We start from the raw sequence: 17,389 nt of genomic DNA on the forward strand, positions 1-17,389 counted from the left end.
AATATTTTGACATTCTAATTGTAAATTTGAATAGATACCTGTTGTTCTCTACTGTAGCTAGTAACGAATCACACAGGGCGACTCTACCGCTCTGTTTTTAATTAGTCAGCATCTCCAAGAGAGCAGAGGTGAGAGGGAAACTCCGGACAGTGGAATCAAACTGCAAGCTGCAAATCTAGCTCTCTTAGCTTGTGATAAGCTTTTCTGCACAACGGCTTTCTTGCCCTTGGCTGGGTGTGCTACCTGTTAATTAACCTGCCATCAGCTAATTAACAGTTTTCAATTTTTTTCTTCCATTAATTATTAATATTCATGTTACACATTTTTGTTTCAACATTTTATGATGCATTTTTTGCTTTACTGAAATATATATTTTATCCCTGTGCTTCCCAGAGTACAGTTTCTTTATCCCATATTACTGACTTTAACATATTGCTTTTAACATTGTGTATGCTCAGATATTACTGACATTTACAAAAATTAATTCTTAAATATCCAACATCTTTTTCAACTTCATTTTAAAAGCCAGATTTTTTTAAATGTGTTTGCTGAATGTTACCAGAGTACAGTCTCTGGCCTGCTGTTAAATCAAAACTTGAATTAAGTGCACTTAGATAACTAAACAATGGATTGATGAATCCTCCTTTCTTTGTTTATTTATTTTGTAAGTTCAGAAAGTAGGCAGGCATGCACATTTTCAAAAGATACTGTTTATTGCAAAATTTTCTGGCAATTTATTCATGATTCATTTATTAAAGGCAAACATTAATGTTAAGTTATTGTAAAAATATCCACAGGTTAGCATTATCTTAAATTTAATTTCTGCTTACAGAATATGTTTGATGCAGTACATGTGATTACTTCTTTTATTGTTCCACTTGAAATAGTTTACTTATGTTTGTTATTTTAAATTAACCCTAAATTTTATTTATATACCGAATATACTATTTTTTCCACAGGTCTACAGATTTTAATGACTTCCTTAGAAAAGCTCTAGACAAGAGTTTGGATAATAGATGGACCATTCCCCAACTTTTACAGGTACTTAAAATAGGTGTGCATATATGTAGAGACTTGTTTCATTAGGTGTGGGTAAAATGGTATAACTAGATATTATTTAATAATTATACTGAGAAAGAAAAATGGTTGTTCAACCATGATGTTAATGCTAATTTCTTGATATGTATTTTGTAGTTATTATTTGTAATGTAGTGTTAATTGTATTTTTGACTGAAATTTGTTTAATTGCATTGTGATTTTTTTATTCTCAAAATGGGTATTGGTTTGTATTTCTGTTCTTGTCGATAATGTTAATAATTTTAATAATAATTTCATTGGTGTTAGTTGCATTTTTTTTAAACCTAATGTCAGACCCATGCAGAATTTGATGTTATCTCCCCGATTAACTAAATATTATTCTGTTATGCTAGTTGCAGCATTTCATATGATCATTCAAAATGACCAAAGAATAATCGGTGACATTGAATTCTTCAGAAACATATATTACTTTCTCTAGTTCATTTTCTCTGAAATAGTTTTAAACTGATTTTAATGTTACTTTTGTGAAAACAATAAAATGCTGTTTTTGTTACTCTTAATTCGTAATTTTCAGTCGTCAAGGTCCAAGTCAAGCACTTTTGCATTTCACAGTGATAGACTAAAGGTAAATGCAGCCTGCACAGATACACAAGGCACTATTATATTGGCATCAAAACTGATTGTCCTTTGTGCAGTCTTTGCACATTTTTTTATTTGATGTGATTTGTTTTTTGACCATTTCCATTATATTTTTGTATTTTCAGTTACATTTTTATGTGTTGATCAATTGCATAATTATTGAGATGATTAGTGCTAATCTGCTTAAATGAATCTGCTTAAAATACCACAAATGATGACTTTTTCCTTTTCACTCAGTGACCACTGTTAGTGGTAGTTACAATTTACAATAGCTGAACTCCTTTGTTTCTTTGATGTGCACCAGCCTTTCTGTTGTATATTATAGCAGATTGTTACACTTTTCTATTTCCTGTAACTTCAAATTAGCACATAGGAAAAGCATTTTGTTGTGGATGGTTATTCAACTGAGAAATCAAATCTGAAATTGCTAAGGCATATTGCATGACTACCTTAATTTTATCTGGCAACAACCACTTCAGAATTATAGCTATGATGACACAGCAGAACTGACTAACTGCTTGCAGCTGCATATTCAAAAGAAATGTATACTTTGTTTTAATGAAACCAACACAGTGTGTTGGTAGTAGTGGACACGTAGTGTGGACACAATAGTCATGTCTGTTAATAAAGTAAGCTAAGCTGGCAGTTTAATAAAATACTGTTGTAATAAGTCACAGTACATAATGGTTTTATGGGAGCAATGGTAAAACAAAGTTACTGAGGAATTTTGTATGAGGAATAAAAAAAAGTTTTATTCTGTAAATGTGTTTGTGTGTAAAATATGTCACGTATGACTTAAACTTGTACAACTGCAGTTTCTGAAAACCCTGCATGAAACATCCTGCAACACAGTCTGAGTCATGTCGCTATCTTGACACAAATCTACATTATCATGTAATTTAAATGCCAGCAACAAGTCAATATAAAGTTAAAAACAAATGTTGACAGACATTACTGAAAATATATATTTTAATTGTGTTTATCTCTGTAATCTCCAACTCATTTAATAATTCATTATTACTTACACCTGAAAGGTTTCTCCACTTTACTGTTTCTGTGTTTGTGTTGAGTCTGGTATGTCTTGAATGGCAGCTTTTTCTTTTGCTCTTTCTTTCTTAATTCCTTACTGGTCCACTGTGAAATTTAAAAATTTATGATCCCTGGCGTGTATGAAATGTAGATTTAAATCAACTCCACTACTTAACAACATTCATTTAATACTCTGTTGTATCTTATAAAAGTTTACTTTACTTAACAGTATTAAATGTAAGTTTTATAATTTATGTGCATGTTTTACCAAAATTCTGAATTTTAAAGCCTTATGCCCTTTATCTACACAATATTTAAACTTCTAAATCAAAATTTGTGTTTTTTGTTTTTTTTTTAAAAATAAAGTTGTTTGTTGGCACTTTTGTATTTTTTGTGGATCAGTAATACACTTCCATTATAGTGTCTCCGTTCTTACAGCTTAATTTCAAACCCAGATATGTAACTGAAATGTAAATGTAACTGAAACCCCGTTTAATGCATTATTATACTTAAATTCTGTTTTATTTTGTGTGAACTTTAGGAGAGATGTTTGTTTTATTCACAGATTACTTTTTTCAGTTGTTACTTGCTAAGATCTTTGTTTTTAACTGATTTATTTTAAAATTTGTCAAGTGGACAAGACATGATGAATTTGCATTGTAAGATGAAGTAGTGGCATAAGAAAAAAGAAAAATAAGATGTTAAATAAATAAAAGGATACCATTCAGTCCAGTTGAGCACATTTGACTAGCTAAGTTAGACAAGTTAACAAAAATCTAATCTGTGTATGTTTTAAAAGTTGTCAATGTTTTTCTTCAAAGACATTGCTTTTTAATTTATTACATATTCCTCAGAGTCTGTTGCTTTCTTGCTTCCATGTAAAACTCACTTCTTACTTAACCAGTTCTTGGGTATGTGATTCACTATTGAAAGAATGATACTGGATCAGTTTTATTGATACCTTTGAGAATTACAAAGACCTAGCTTAGTTAGCCATGCAGACTTCTCTGCTTAAGGGCATAAGAAGTTTGACAACCAAGAAGTGATTATTCAGTCTATCAAACTGGTTTGTTTAGCTAATAGCTAAGCTCTCCCAATATCTTGTCCAGACACTTTTTAAAGGTTATTAGTATTTCTTTATCAACTACATTTCTTGTTAATTTGTTCCAGATTTCCATATCTCTTTGCATACGAAAGTGCTTTCTGGCCTCAGTTTTAAATGCAGTTTCCTTAAATGCTTAAATTATAAGTTTATTTTTAAAGTCAAAGTTACTTCTTCACAATTGTGCTATATGTTAATTTGTCACATAAAATTGTGTTTTAAAGTGAAGCTTTTTTATGCATTTTTAAAATTCCTAGTTTGTCTTGCAGCTTACAATAGAGCTAATGGGGATTTGGGTCCATAGGTAGAAAGAAAATGTCTTGAAACATTTTAAATATGTCTGTTTTTCAATCCAAAAATGTTATTGAGTGTTGATGTGTGTTGTTTTAAGAAGGGAAAAGAAAACACCAAAACGTTGTGATATTCACCCATTTTAAAAGGAGACTATCTGTACACTATACTTGATCTTCATCTGCGGTGACCTTTCAATCCGAGGGGAGTGGATTCACTTTAGAAAGTAACCGCCAAGCACTGTTATTTACATTATGGAATGTTGATGTCCAGACATGAAGTCCAATCTCTGTTCTATAGACAACTGGAGAATAATAACAGGAAAAAGTCACATTTTACAATTTCTTAGATTTTTTCACTAGCTTCACAAGCTTATTTAATTCATCCAACTATTTTCATTATTTCACAAATATATTCTTCAGCTGAACTGATAAAAGTCTTGTGAGCTTCACTGAAAGAATATTGAGCAAGCATCTGTAACAGGTAGTGCTAAACTAGTCAAAACCATTACTGTGCACTATAAATTATCAAACTTAGAAACATTTCATAGGTTATAGTGCTGATGTTAAACCTGCAAATCTATTTGGTAGTTAAATATCAATAAAAATGTAATCTTAGCTAAACATCAGAGAAAAAAACATTTTATGAAGTGCTATTTAAACCTGTTCTTGGACTTGCAGTGCAGCTTTCTTACAGTTCTGGCCAGATTTATATTTCATACATGGATAAACTTTGGTGGATCATAGTTCTGGGACAAGTATAAATTCCTTGTGTAAGACTTGCAGAAAGATACCAAGTAGTTCAAATTTCTGGCTCTCCACTTTCTCTTAAAGTATGTCAGTTTGTTTGGGAAATGACAATGCTAATTAGGAGTATTGCATTGTAAAATCCATTATTACTGTATTGTATCTTGATTATTATGACTGTAAAATTAAGAACTAAATGTGGCCTCAACATATTCTATTTACTTTGTGTTATATATAGACACCAATGAGATGAATATTTAATAATTCAATGATCCACATGTACAGTATAAATACTAGAGTTAAAATGCTCAACATATTTTAAAGATGGCCCACATGATATTGTGAGCTAATTTGATCAGTGCACTGGGAACTACTTAGTACATTTGTCACTTGGGGTTAAATTCACAAGTCAGTTAATAAAATGAAGGTGAACCATGTCAATTTTAATTATTAGAATATAAATTAAACAAGATATTCTTTGTTTTACTAAAGCATCCATTTGTGACAAGTGTGACTGACAACAAGCCTCTTAGGGAGCTTATTGCTGAAGCTAAGGCAGAGGTAACAGAAGAAATTGAAGAGGCAAAAGATGATGAAGAAGAGGAGGAACCAGAGGCACAGCTGGTAGGTTAATAGAAAAATATTTATGCATAAGTAGATTTTGAATATTGTGCAGATATTGGCTTGTGTTTGTGTATATAGTGAGACTTTTCTTTATAGGGGTGAGTCTTGTGAATGTATTTTAGTTTGATTTCCTTGGTTATGTGCATCTTGAAACTGTATTGCAGGCAGTTGATTGTGACCAGAAAAGAAATGTTTTGCTTTGTTTTCCTGACACATTAACCTTCAAACCTTTCTCTCTTAAATTAAGTAATATTAAGTGTGTGGTTTTCTTAGTTCTTTTTCTCACACATATACACACGTTACTATACTTTGTTTTTTTTGGATGTGGATAAATAGTTTCACTCTGGCAGAGATACTGTTTTTTGTTACATAGTTTTAATTGAATTGTATATGAGTAGCAAATTATTTAGTTCTGAAAAGTAATTTTATTATTTTTATTTGCTTGTTTTTGCTTGGGTTACTTTGATCTTAAGCTTGTTCCTGGACACCAGCGTGCTTCTTCAGATGCCAGTATTGCAAGCTCAGAGGATGATAAATTGTCCCAGTCTACTTCTATTATGGAGTCTGTTTCTGAGAGACTTGAGCCAGAAAATGTGGAGGACAAAGCCAGTGACAAACTATCTGATGAGGGTATTGGAACAAGTGAAGCTGACAAGATGGAGAATGAAAAACTAATTGAGAACAACATTTTAGACACTAGTAATGAAGATATTGGCAGTGGTGAAGATATTCTAATGGAAACTGAAGAGCATTCACCTGAAGAAGGAAAAGTACAGACAATTTCTGACCTTCCAGTTGTTTGCATTGAGGAAAAAACAAATGAGACAAATGTTACCATCATTGCAGTTGATGATGAAATGAGCAGTGAGACAAAGGAAAAGAGTGATGAAATCCTGGAACAGAAAATGTTACCAGAAATTAACATAAATGAAGTTTCTGAAGGGGAAATAAAGGAAAATAAACATGAGTTGACTATGGAAGATGATTCACTTGAAGTTTCTGAACCGGGTAAAGTGGAAACTAAAGATGAAGTGACTATGAATGAAAAATCACTTCTAGTTTCTAAACAGGATAATGAGTCTCCTGAAGAGGATACCAGAAACCCTACTCATGAAGAACAAAAGCCAGAATTCAAAAAAGAAAGTGATGTTGAACATGAGGTTGAAAATTGTGACAAAGATTTAAGTCAAAGCATACATTTGCAGGAACAAATCTTTACAGATAAGCAAGAAACTGAATCTTCACACAATGAAGACAATGCAGTTAATAATAAAACAATAGACACATCTGAGACCAATGTACCTGTTCTAAAGGTAACTGAAGAGTCCTCAAAAGAAGATGAAAGTGCAGTTTCACTAAATGAAACTGAACATGTAGAACTGCCTATAAATTCCACCGTTCATGAGTTAAATGAAAATGGAGGAGACCAAAGCAAAGGAAGAGCTGAGGAAGTTATTGTACCTGTTGGGAAGGAAATGAACAAAGTAGCAAATCAAAACGACGAGACTGAGTCTGACAAAACAAAGGATAAAGAGAAAGACTCAGATTCAGGGAGCAGCTGCCCTACAGATAATAATAGCATTGATCTGAATTTATCTATTTCTAGTTTCCTAACCAAAAATAAAGACCCCGGTTCAGTGTCATTTCAGGTAGGAAAACATTTATGTATTTGTTTAGATAAACATTTTTAAGTTAAAGCAAAAAATGACTACTGCATGTTTGCATTATATTGGTATAACTTATAATATTCATTTAAAAAAGAGGACAATAGCAAGTATTAACTTATTTGCGAAGTGACTAACACTTTTATGCAGATAAGTTTTAAAAGAATCTACCTTAGTTTTGTTACAAGATGCAATTTTTACTCTGGATTTAGGGGTATATATAATAACAGTCACTAGTGACTAGGACTGTCAGAAAGCACATCACTATTTGAATATAGAAATATATGGATATTGATAATATGAATATAAGGCAAACACTGACATGCAGTTGTAAAATAACTTTTTTTTTTACGCTTGTATTAATTTGGCTTTGAGTTACTCCAGATGCAGATGCTGCAATACATTTGTATTTTGCATGTGTTTTGCAAATCACTTTCACAATCAGCATTTTAACAATTTTTAATTGTTAGTTTGGACAACTTTTTCTACGCCAATTCTCTGCTTTTTGTTAATGGGGCATACTAGTAACATATTCTAAAACCTTTGCTAGCACCTTAGCAGTATCGTTTGCTCATGATCCTATTCCATTTCACTCTTGAACTGAAGATCCCTGATTTGCTGTTGTAAAATTAAGCATTCATCATAGCAAACAAAAGGTGGTTTATTTTCTCATTAAACATAATTCTGCTATTCTGAATTTTCTGTTACAATTATAACAGATTTAGCAATTTTAAACAGTATTTTCAGTGTCAGGAAAGCATACTTAGCTACCTCAACCAACACTTGTCTCTTTGTGTGTGAAGCCAGAAGCCTCAATGTGTAAAACAAAGGTGAAATTAAAAATTAAGGTTACAAGTGTTAATATTTTAGATGAATATGTAAAGAGGGAAAATAATTTCATTTAGTTTAATACTGTTATTCTTTATCTACAATCACCCTGCACTAGTGCTGGGCGAAATTACCAAAATTCTATATCACTGTATTTTTCAAAATTATACCAGTTTCACAGTATTCAATGGTATTTTTTTTCCCATGCATGAGTTGATGTTAACCATATTTTTCACTGCAATTACTGCAGTAGACTGGCTAAGAATAACCTATTACACTGTCATGAGAATTGTACATTGTACAAAAAAAAAACATTTTAATGTCTACACAAGTATTAATACAGGTTTGCATGGCCCCATAAAGTGAAGGGTCTGGCACTAATGAACACATTGCATGACAGTTGCAGTCAAAATATAGAGCCTTTTTATTGAACACATTATGCAAACAACTTAAACTATAATTTTGACAACATATTTGCAAGTATTCAAAGAGGCATTTAGACTTAGTAAAATATCCAGAGGTGCTTGTCAAAAGTTGTATTGCACTGAACATGTCTTAGAAAAGGAATAGTAAATATTTTTTGTAAACCAACTACAGTTTCTGTTAATATTAACAATTTTTGTCCACTGACATGTAATGTGACTTTTTAAACAACTTTACCATCATTAAACTGCAAAATATTTAAACTAATAAATAATAACAATAAAATAAATAATAGTGCAACTTCCAGTAATAATACTATTACTTCAAGGCTTCAAGCCCTGGTACATTACACAGTATTCACCAAATAAAAATAAAATAAAACAAGTGCAACTTGGTGATGACATCTTTACCAACTGAACTATCATTAAAGCAGATTGCATTAATATGGACCTTGCTTCAAGCTAGGCCAGCAGGAATGCGCGGTGGACTGGCTCTCTTTGTGAGACAGGTATGCATGGGTGTCCGTTGCAGTGAGACGCAATATGGTTTGTACCTACTGTCATCGTGTCAGTCATTCCAGGCGAATGTTGCCATGGATGCATCAGCTACAGGAATGTGTTCAGCACCATGATCAGCTGGGGACCGATCACGGTACCTCACTTTCGTTTTTGATCTCCATCTCCAGATAACTTGCATCAAAATCGGAGTCCAACAAGTCAGAGTCAGATTCAGCGATAATATGCAAAAAGACATCCATGGATTATTTTGCTTTGAGCATTCACTTTGGTACAGTATCTCTCCACATGTCATTTTAGAAGCTGTTTGCTCTTCACTACTTACGCACATGCAGGAAATCGAGGTCAAATCAACAAAACTAACTTTCCTTTTAGCAAAAGCATATCGAAAAGTGCTGTAACAACAAGATCACTGATCTCTATCGATCGCTAGCTAGACTGAGGCATCTCACAACGTGGGAGTTTCCAGCAACATATCACACTGCATTGCTCGGCCCACAGAAACGTTCGCTTGCTGCGGCAACTTGAAAATTTATTTCGACATTGTAACTTCGAAAAATCTAAGTTGAACCATCGTAAATAGGGGACTACCTGTACTGAATGATAATAGAGATAACAGCAAACTGATTATACACACATTCATTATACATTTCTTATTCTATGGTAAGTTTTTGCTACCATTACTTAAAATAGTTTAATATTTTAATAACTATTACATACCTATGGCTGTGTGAAGCCTGTGTCCAAAGCACTGGTACTGCTAAGGTGGTGCAGCAAATTGCTCCTGTTGCCGCCTCTGGTGACAACTTTAGCTCAACAGCATTTACAGTAAATAGTTGTTTGGTCCACATCCGACCTTTTAAAACCAAAGTATCTCCAGACAACAGACACGGATCCTTTTTTCGGCAAAAGTTCTTCTGTGTCATCATGTCTGCTACAGCTTCAGTTTCAGAATGTTCTCTGTCCATTTTCACTGTTCAATACCTCCACTAATGCATGTACTCCGTTGCATGCATGTTTCGCGGTGTAGCAGTGAAAAAGGTCCCTCCCCTTAAACAGTTTCCCGCAGCCCCATGTTCCAAATGTTGTTTAGGCTGTGTAAACCGGTGTTGTGGTATAAGAAAGATCCATATCATAAAAATAAAGAATGTTTTTCAGTATGAACCGGTATACCTCCCAGCACTACCCTGCACTGCAAATTTATCAAAGCAGAATTTTCAAGTAGCTGTTAATGAAACTGTATATTAAGCAAAAAAAAATATGAGGAGGGAATACATAAAGATCATTATGCAACAAGCACTTTCAGTAACTCCTTTTGTGAAACACGATTAGACTCACCCTGTGAAGATTTATATAAAATATAGACAGGCACTGACTTCATATCTTTTGGACCAGCATAGCGGAGGGATGGAGGAGTGGCTAGGGACCAGAGGACTAAAGTAATGGGTGTGTTAACATGTTTAAATAATTGTGAGCGACTTTGTATAAGTTTCAGATATGCATTGCAGGCTTATGAAATGTTCCAGCTCCCATCTTTCTCTTTGATCATATTACTTTCCATGCACAGAATTTTTTTTTTTTTTTGGAGGAGGAGGAAGTGTATGATTCATAAGTGCTCCATGAGATGAGCCATAATATGTACATGTAGTAGCACTTGAAACGTTTAGCCTTCATTCGATTATATATTCCAGTTTTATTTATTTTTTAACATGAGTATTTGAGACCAATCTGTGGTGTAAATTGACAGAGCCATACTAAATAATAAAATTGGGGAAACAAGAAAATTTTAGATTAGCATGAAAACCAGTATAAAAAGATATTTTATTTTCTAACAGTTCCTCTCTGCGAGGTTTGGACATGTAAGAAATGAATGACTTGTTCTGCTACAGTAAAAATATGAAGACGCTGTTTAATAAATTGGCAGGCAGTTCTAAATATTGTGCTTTTTATAATGGTTTATTTTTATGAACAGGATACCAGAAGGCAAAAGAAAACTTTGAAGAAAACAAGAAAATTTATTGTCGATGGGGTAGAAGTTAGTGTGACAACTTCAAAAATTGTTACTGATAATGATACTAAAAATGAAGAAATGAGATTTCTAAGGTAAACTCTCTGAACTTCAGATGGAAAGTTTCTTGAAATCACGAAAGTGATAACTTTCTCTTAAATGTATTTTAGTAATATATACTCTATCACCTAAGTATTCTATTTAGTTGCTAATAAATGTACAGAAAAAAATTATTATTTTCTAAAGTAACCAGTTAATAGAAAATTGTTTACCTTTAGTATAGGTAAATAGCTTTTGCTCTGTCATATGTTGTGTGTAAAACTGAAGGAATCACAGAAGACTTGAGTATCTCTCCTTATATTTAATGTTAAAATCTGATTTAGAAATATCAACAAAGCCCTTCAAAAGAAATCTTTGATAAAAGAATAATACTAAATTTTTCTTACTATTTTATTCAGAGTCAAATTTCCAGAAGAAAGCCTTTTTATTTAGAGTTATGTCCCTGCTTGTCAAGTTTCATTCGAGCTGCAAAAAACATTTTACTGCTTTTTTACAGTTAAAGTACAAGAAGGTTGAGCAGTAAGGTCAGGGTCATACAATGAACCAGTCGGAATTGACCCTATAGTCTTCAGGTTTAAAATACAGTGTTGTACCCACTTTTAATAATAATCAACTCAATACATTGAAATGTTTGTTTTTTTTAGACGTCAAGAACTTAGAGAGCTGAGGTTACTTCAGAAGGAGGAGCAACGAGCACAGCAGCAGCTGAGCACTAAACTTCAGCAGCAACGTGAACAAATTTTCCGTCGTTTTGAACAAGAAATGACTGTAAGTTTTGGTGCCTCTGATTTATAAATCTTTGTTTTTGCAGTACAGTATTATATTTAGGTAACTCGTATATTTCTTAAACATAGGAATTCAAGTATTGTGATCAGTTTGTTTCATTGTTTAATTTGTTTAACATTGTTGATTACAAGAAAGAATGTGGTAAGTAATAATATTTCAGAAATGTGAGAGGAGTTATGGAATGTGTAGTGTTTGTAGGTTAAATTTTACACCTAAGTACCTTCCAGTTATAGCCAGATTGATGTCTGTAATGTTGTTTTGTAAACTTGTTTGGGTTCAACATACTTGTATCTTAATAGATATTGTGATACATTACCATTGTTATTAATCAGTTTATGAGTTATCAGTAGATGACTGAAGAGAGTTGAAGACAGTCGAGTATTCACACTTTTCTGGTAGAAAAGAATATGTTTAGACCGCTTCTTTTATTTGCAGGCTCAGTTGTAAGTCTAAGAAAAATTAAGATTTCCTAACATTATTTCTGATCTTTGTTATACAGTCACTAATGTACAGTAGAATCTTGGTTTGCTTTGCACTAACAATATGGTTTGCTATAAACTAACTGTACAATGCTTAAATGATTTTAATATAGGTAGAATTAGTTTGATACCCCAGTCACCAGCACTTATCACTGTATGGATTAGCAGTGTCTTTTACAGTCTTAGTGTTAAGTGAAAACCTTCATGAAAATGTGCACTCAATTCTGAAAACACTGACCATTTTTTTGATAAATAAGGTGTTCGTCCAAATTGTAAAACAAGTAAGACATTTCCCCCCTCATACTCTACCAAACCTTATTTTCCCATATTTGGTATTTTAACAGATACAACCCTGTATACCAGTGAAAGCCCAGGTTAAAAGGAGCAAAAGGATCACTACAGAATGAAATTATGCTTTTGCATGGCTAGAACTTGGACATTAGGGATTTCACTGCATATAGACTTAAATATGGCTAAATATAACCTTAGCATAAGCATTTATACCTAACATACTGTATAACATTGCAGATAAAAAGCCCTTTGCTTGGTAAGAAGTTCTGCATTGATTTTAGCAGCAGCAAGATGTGGAAAGTCCTTGAGCATGTTTTGTTTTTATTTTATCTGTGGGTTTGCTGGCGAGAAGTCCTGCCTTTTACATTATAAGAGGTGTTTTAATTGTGTTATCTGTATGTTTGTACATGCTTGCTCAATGTGACATTTGAGGGTTTTGTGAAAAAATAACGTGTTGAGTACCGTTGTGAAATTAGCAAATAAGCAATTTTTTAAGGAAGAAGTCATCCCAGAGTTTTAAAAAAGACCTTTTTTACATTAAAAAATTTTTTTACATGAATTTTGAATCATTTACTTTAATCATCTCTAGTTGAAAGTTCTGAATAGAATAATGACAGTTATCAGTGTGACACTATCAGAGACTTGTTCGACAGCATAAGACTGTCAATAAACCGGAGAAGCAGAGGTAAATGGATACATTAGATTATTGCTATGTTTGGCATACTGTATCATTGATGTACTGATGGAAAGGTATTATTTTACTCATCTATGACAATAGCAAACCGGTCTGCCTGCATTTATTGTATGTAGATTTTTTGGGACAAACCTGTAGCCTCTTTTTGTGCTGTCTGTCAGAATGCAGACTCAGTAAGTTTGACTGAGATTTCCCTAAAAAGATGCACTGCATTTACATGACCATAGAGGGTACACTATTAAAATTAGCAATACTGTGCTGTCAATTTTTAAGTTGAGTGTTTGGGTTTATTTTTGTTTTCATAGTCTTATAGGGGAAACAGATATGAATAACTAGCATTCAGTCTACTTGCATTGCTAAATGAACATTCTAGATATTCAGTCTATTGCTATTTGTCCCCATGACCTGCCTTTCTTCCTGTTTTGCATAGTGGATTACATGAAATTTGTGTAGAAGTTGAATTGATCAGGTTTGAGGCTTGAGACTGTTGTAATATTTTAATTCCATTTCCACAATTGGGGTGTGGGTGTTGAAGATTTAAGCAGGGCTAATAGTCACTAGTTGTTCTTTTAAACTCAGATTAAAAGATTTTTGCCTGTAATATTATGAGAAGGTTCTATTATTTTTCTTATCACAATGACCATTCCTAGTAGCTCCTAATAATTTAAATAATAGTTCTGTAATATGTTTTCAGTTATTTAAGGTCTTCACTTAATTCTTTTTTGATAAATACTGATTTTCCACCAAATCTTGTATCTTAGAAGCATTACCTGTAAATGCCTCCACTTCTGTTTTGCAGTAGCTAGGCCATATTTTATACATTTCACCTGTTAGTGCTATTACCCTTCATATTTTGTATGCACCAACTCCAGATTTTTTGCCACTTGCAATTTGGGCCAGAGGAACGTGTTCATAGTTGGCTTAAGCAAACATAATAAAATGAGACAGCTGAACAATTCATTTTTTTGGTATTTTGTACCAGTAAATGAAATATGTAAATATCAAAGAAATGTGTCATCTTTAACTTTATGCCTTTTGGTGATCAGTTCCTATTCTGCTCATTTAACTGTTCACAGTAAGACATTTTAAGCAAGGGTGCCCAAACTTTTGCATGCTACTGTACATATTTTCCATTCAAAGAACTGAATTTCCCATCTTTGGTAAGACATAAACATGTATCGTGTTACCTAGGGCAAAGATTGTCAAAAAAAAAAAAAAAAAGTGAAGTTTCCCATGAAATGGAACTTTAGTGAATGCTGTACCAGGCAGCATAGTATGTGTTCTTTTTTTGTGTCAAAAATTTGTAGCTTGGTAATTTGCAATTCTTTTAACATGTAACAATAAAGACAGCAAAAAGTACAATTAGACAAAAACCACAAAAGATATAGCATTTATTAACCTTTAGAAGCATAACCCCTATGTACAGTATGGAGTAAATTTAAAATGTTACATTGTTCAGACCACCAATAAACATGTTCAGTATAACAAACGCATACCAAACATTCTCAAACCTGCATAATCCAATGCTGGGTTAATGGGAAACTAAAGCCTATCCTAGCAGCATAAGAGTATTAGTCGGGAAACACTGCAGTCCATTGTGTGACATACTACATACACACCCTCATTGGTGCCAATTTAGAATTGCTATTCCATGTATCATGCATGTTCTTGGGATTGTGATAAGAACATCATACTGCCCAGAGGAAAGCTCATGTAAACATGAGGACAACGAGCAGACTCCACACAGACCGTGACCGGACATATGATTCAGTCCCAAATTACTGGATGATTGAGTCAGCATTACAAAATAGTGAATTGCCATATAAACCAAAATAACAAACCTCTTGGTGCAAAAACTGCTTGACAAGCATGGAAAATACCTGGCTGCTAACATGCACAGAAATCTTTAGCTTAAACGTTTTTAAGAATAAGACTTAAACAATGGATATACTAAATTGCATTAGAAGAAGGAACAGTCTTAGATAATGCATAACCTAATATAACATTCCCAGGCCATCTGAATTTATTTCCGGCTCCAGGCTAAATCTGGTACAACGCAGGCACCAACCCTGGATGTGGCACCAGCCCTTTTCAGACCATGAGTGCAAAAAATATTTTCTACTTACTTTTCTTACATATTCAGTTATAAAGCCATAAAGATTAGTTAGTCTGAAAAATAACAAACTTTTCTAATCCATTACTTTATAAATTCTGGTATCCAATTATTTAAATGCAGAAATTGGATAGGTGAAATAGCATATATAGGTATTATGACAATAGCACATTATGCTTTGGGTGGTTTGAGAAACCTACAGCAAGCTGAATCCTGATGAAAATAAACATTCAGTACTATGAGAATATAAAGCTTTGTTGACTTAGGTCAAATACAGTGCCGTGAAAAAAAGTATTTGCCCCCTACCTGATTTCTAATTTTTTTGCATGTTTGTCACACTTAAATGTTTCAGATCATCAAACAAATTTAAATATTAGACAAAGATAACCCAAGTAAATACAAAATGCAGTTTTTAAGTGATGATTTTATTTATTAAGGGAAAAAACTATCCAAACCTGCATGGCCCTATGTGATAAAGTAATTGCCCCCTAAACCTAATAACTGGTTGTGCAACCCTTGGCAGCAACATCTGCAATCAAGTATTTTGCGATAACTGGCAATGAGTCTTTCACATCGCTGTGGAGGAATTTTGGCCCACTCTGCTTTGCAGAATTGTTTTAATACAGCCACATTGGAGGGTTTCTGAACATGAACTGCTTTTTTAAGGTCATGCCACAGCATCTCAATTGGATTCATGTTCAGACTTTGACTAGGCCACTCCAAAACCTTCATTTTGTTTTTTTTTCTTAATAAATAAAATCTTCACTTAAAAACTGCATTTTGTGTTTACTTAGGTTATCTTTGTCTAATATTTAAATTTGTTTGATGATCTGAAACATATAAGTGTGACAAACATACAAAAAAAAAAACAGGAAGGGGGCAAATACTTTTTCACAGCACTGTGGCTGCCCAGCTCCTTTTAAGTATTCTACATTACATTGTAAGAGTCCTGTCTGCTGTGAAATCATGGTGGTGTGAGGATGTTAGGTTCATGGTTTGTGATGTCCTTCAAGATGATTTCATATTTGGTACGATTGCTTGCAAACCTTGCCTATAGTGCATTGGCAGACAGTACCAGAGTATTATCGCAAAAATGTATTTTAAAATACAAAAAAGGGCTTTAATAATTAAAGTTAATGCTAATTTTCTAATATATGTGTTTGAAAGATACCATATACATACGATAAACAACACAACCAGGCGTGCTATGTAATTTCTCAACTAAAATTATTTTACTGAAAGGTATTAGAGTCTTATTATTTAAACGAGCTATTAAAAATAAATATAAATATACATAACTGAAAAAATGTGTGTGTTAGCATGTATCTGTATTGGTACCAAATGTATCTACATATTACATATACCATACATACTCGCATATAAGTCGGGTCATGAAACCCGAAAAAATCGATCATAAAATCAGACTTATATGCCCGTTCCAAAATGCAACCCTTAAATATTTTTTTTTTTTTTTTTTTTTTTACATCTTCTAGCTTCCTCCAATCTCGCACCAGTTTCTCAGACACATCGGATTTTGTTGCAGCAGTACAGTTACCAATTTCTTTCGCCACTTGTACAACTTTTAATTTAAAACCAGCATCATATTTTCTTCTGATTGAACGTTCCATTGTAGATAAGGGATGCTCTTACAATAAAGGTGTATGAGGGTGTGAGATACAAAAAAACACAAAACAGTGCAAACATAACTTTGTAATAGTTCAGGTATTACCGTGTGGTCACGTAGGCACAATACAAAAAGGCAGTGTGCTCCATGGTTGGCATGAGTGTTAGCATATCATAATCTCTTGGACCAATAGCGTGTGTTTTCCACTTTCGACCAACATTATAAAATACCAGATATTATGCAATAAAATCAAGCCCCGACTTATCTGCGGGAGAACTTAAACTCAAGTACAGTGGTGTGAAAAACTATTTGCCCCCTTCCTGATTTCTTATTCTTTTGCATGTTTGTCACACAAAATGTTTCTGATCATCAAATACATTTAACCATTAGTCAAATATAACACAAGTAAACACAAAATGCAGTTTGTAAATGGTG

At 33.1% G+C, this 17,389-nt stretch overlaps 1 protein-coding gene across 2 annotated transcripts in view; it reads left to right on the forward strand.

Annotated features, from left to right (window-relative positions):
* slka (STE20-like kinase a) overlaps positions 1-17,389 on the forward strand; it is a 107,412-nt gene that overhangs the window by 64,126 nt on the left and 25,897 nt on the right. For both annotated transcript variants that reach the window (XM_028795871.2, XM_028795872.2), the window contains exons 7-11: positions 960-1,041; positions 5,338-5,469; positions 5,943-7,118; positions 10,872-11,002; positions 11,612-11,735. In XM_028795871.2, the coding sequence (XP_028651704.2) occupies positions 960-1,041; positions 5,338-5,469; positions 5,943-7,118; positions 10,872-11,002; positions 11,612-11,735 (1,645 nt within the window). The remainder of the gene's footprint in view (positions 1-959; positions 1,042-5,337; positions 5,470-5,942; positions 7,119-10,871; positions 11,003-11,611; positions 11,736-17,389) is intronic.

Source organism: Erpetoichthys calabaricus, chromosome 2 (genome assembly GCF_900747795.2).
Source record: "Erpetoichthys calabaricus chromosome 2, fErpCal1.3, whole genome shotgun sequence".
In the NCBI taxonomy this organism is placed as follows: domain Eukaryota; kingdom Metazoa; phylum Chordata; class Cladistia; order Polypteriformes; family Polypteridae; genus Erpetoichthys; species Erpetoichthys calabaricus.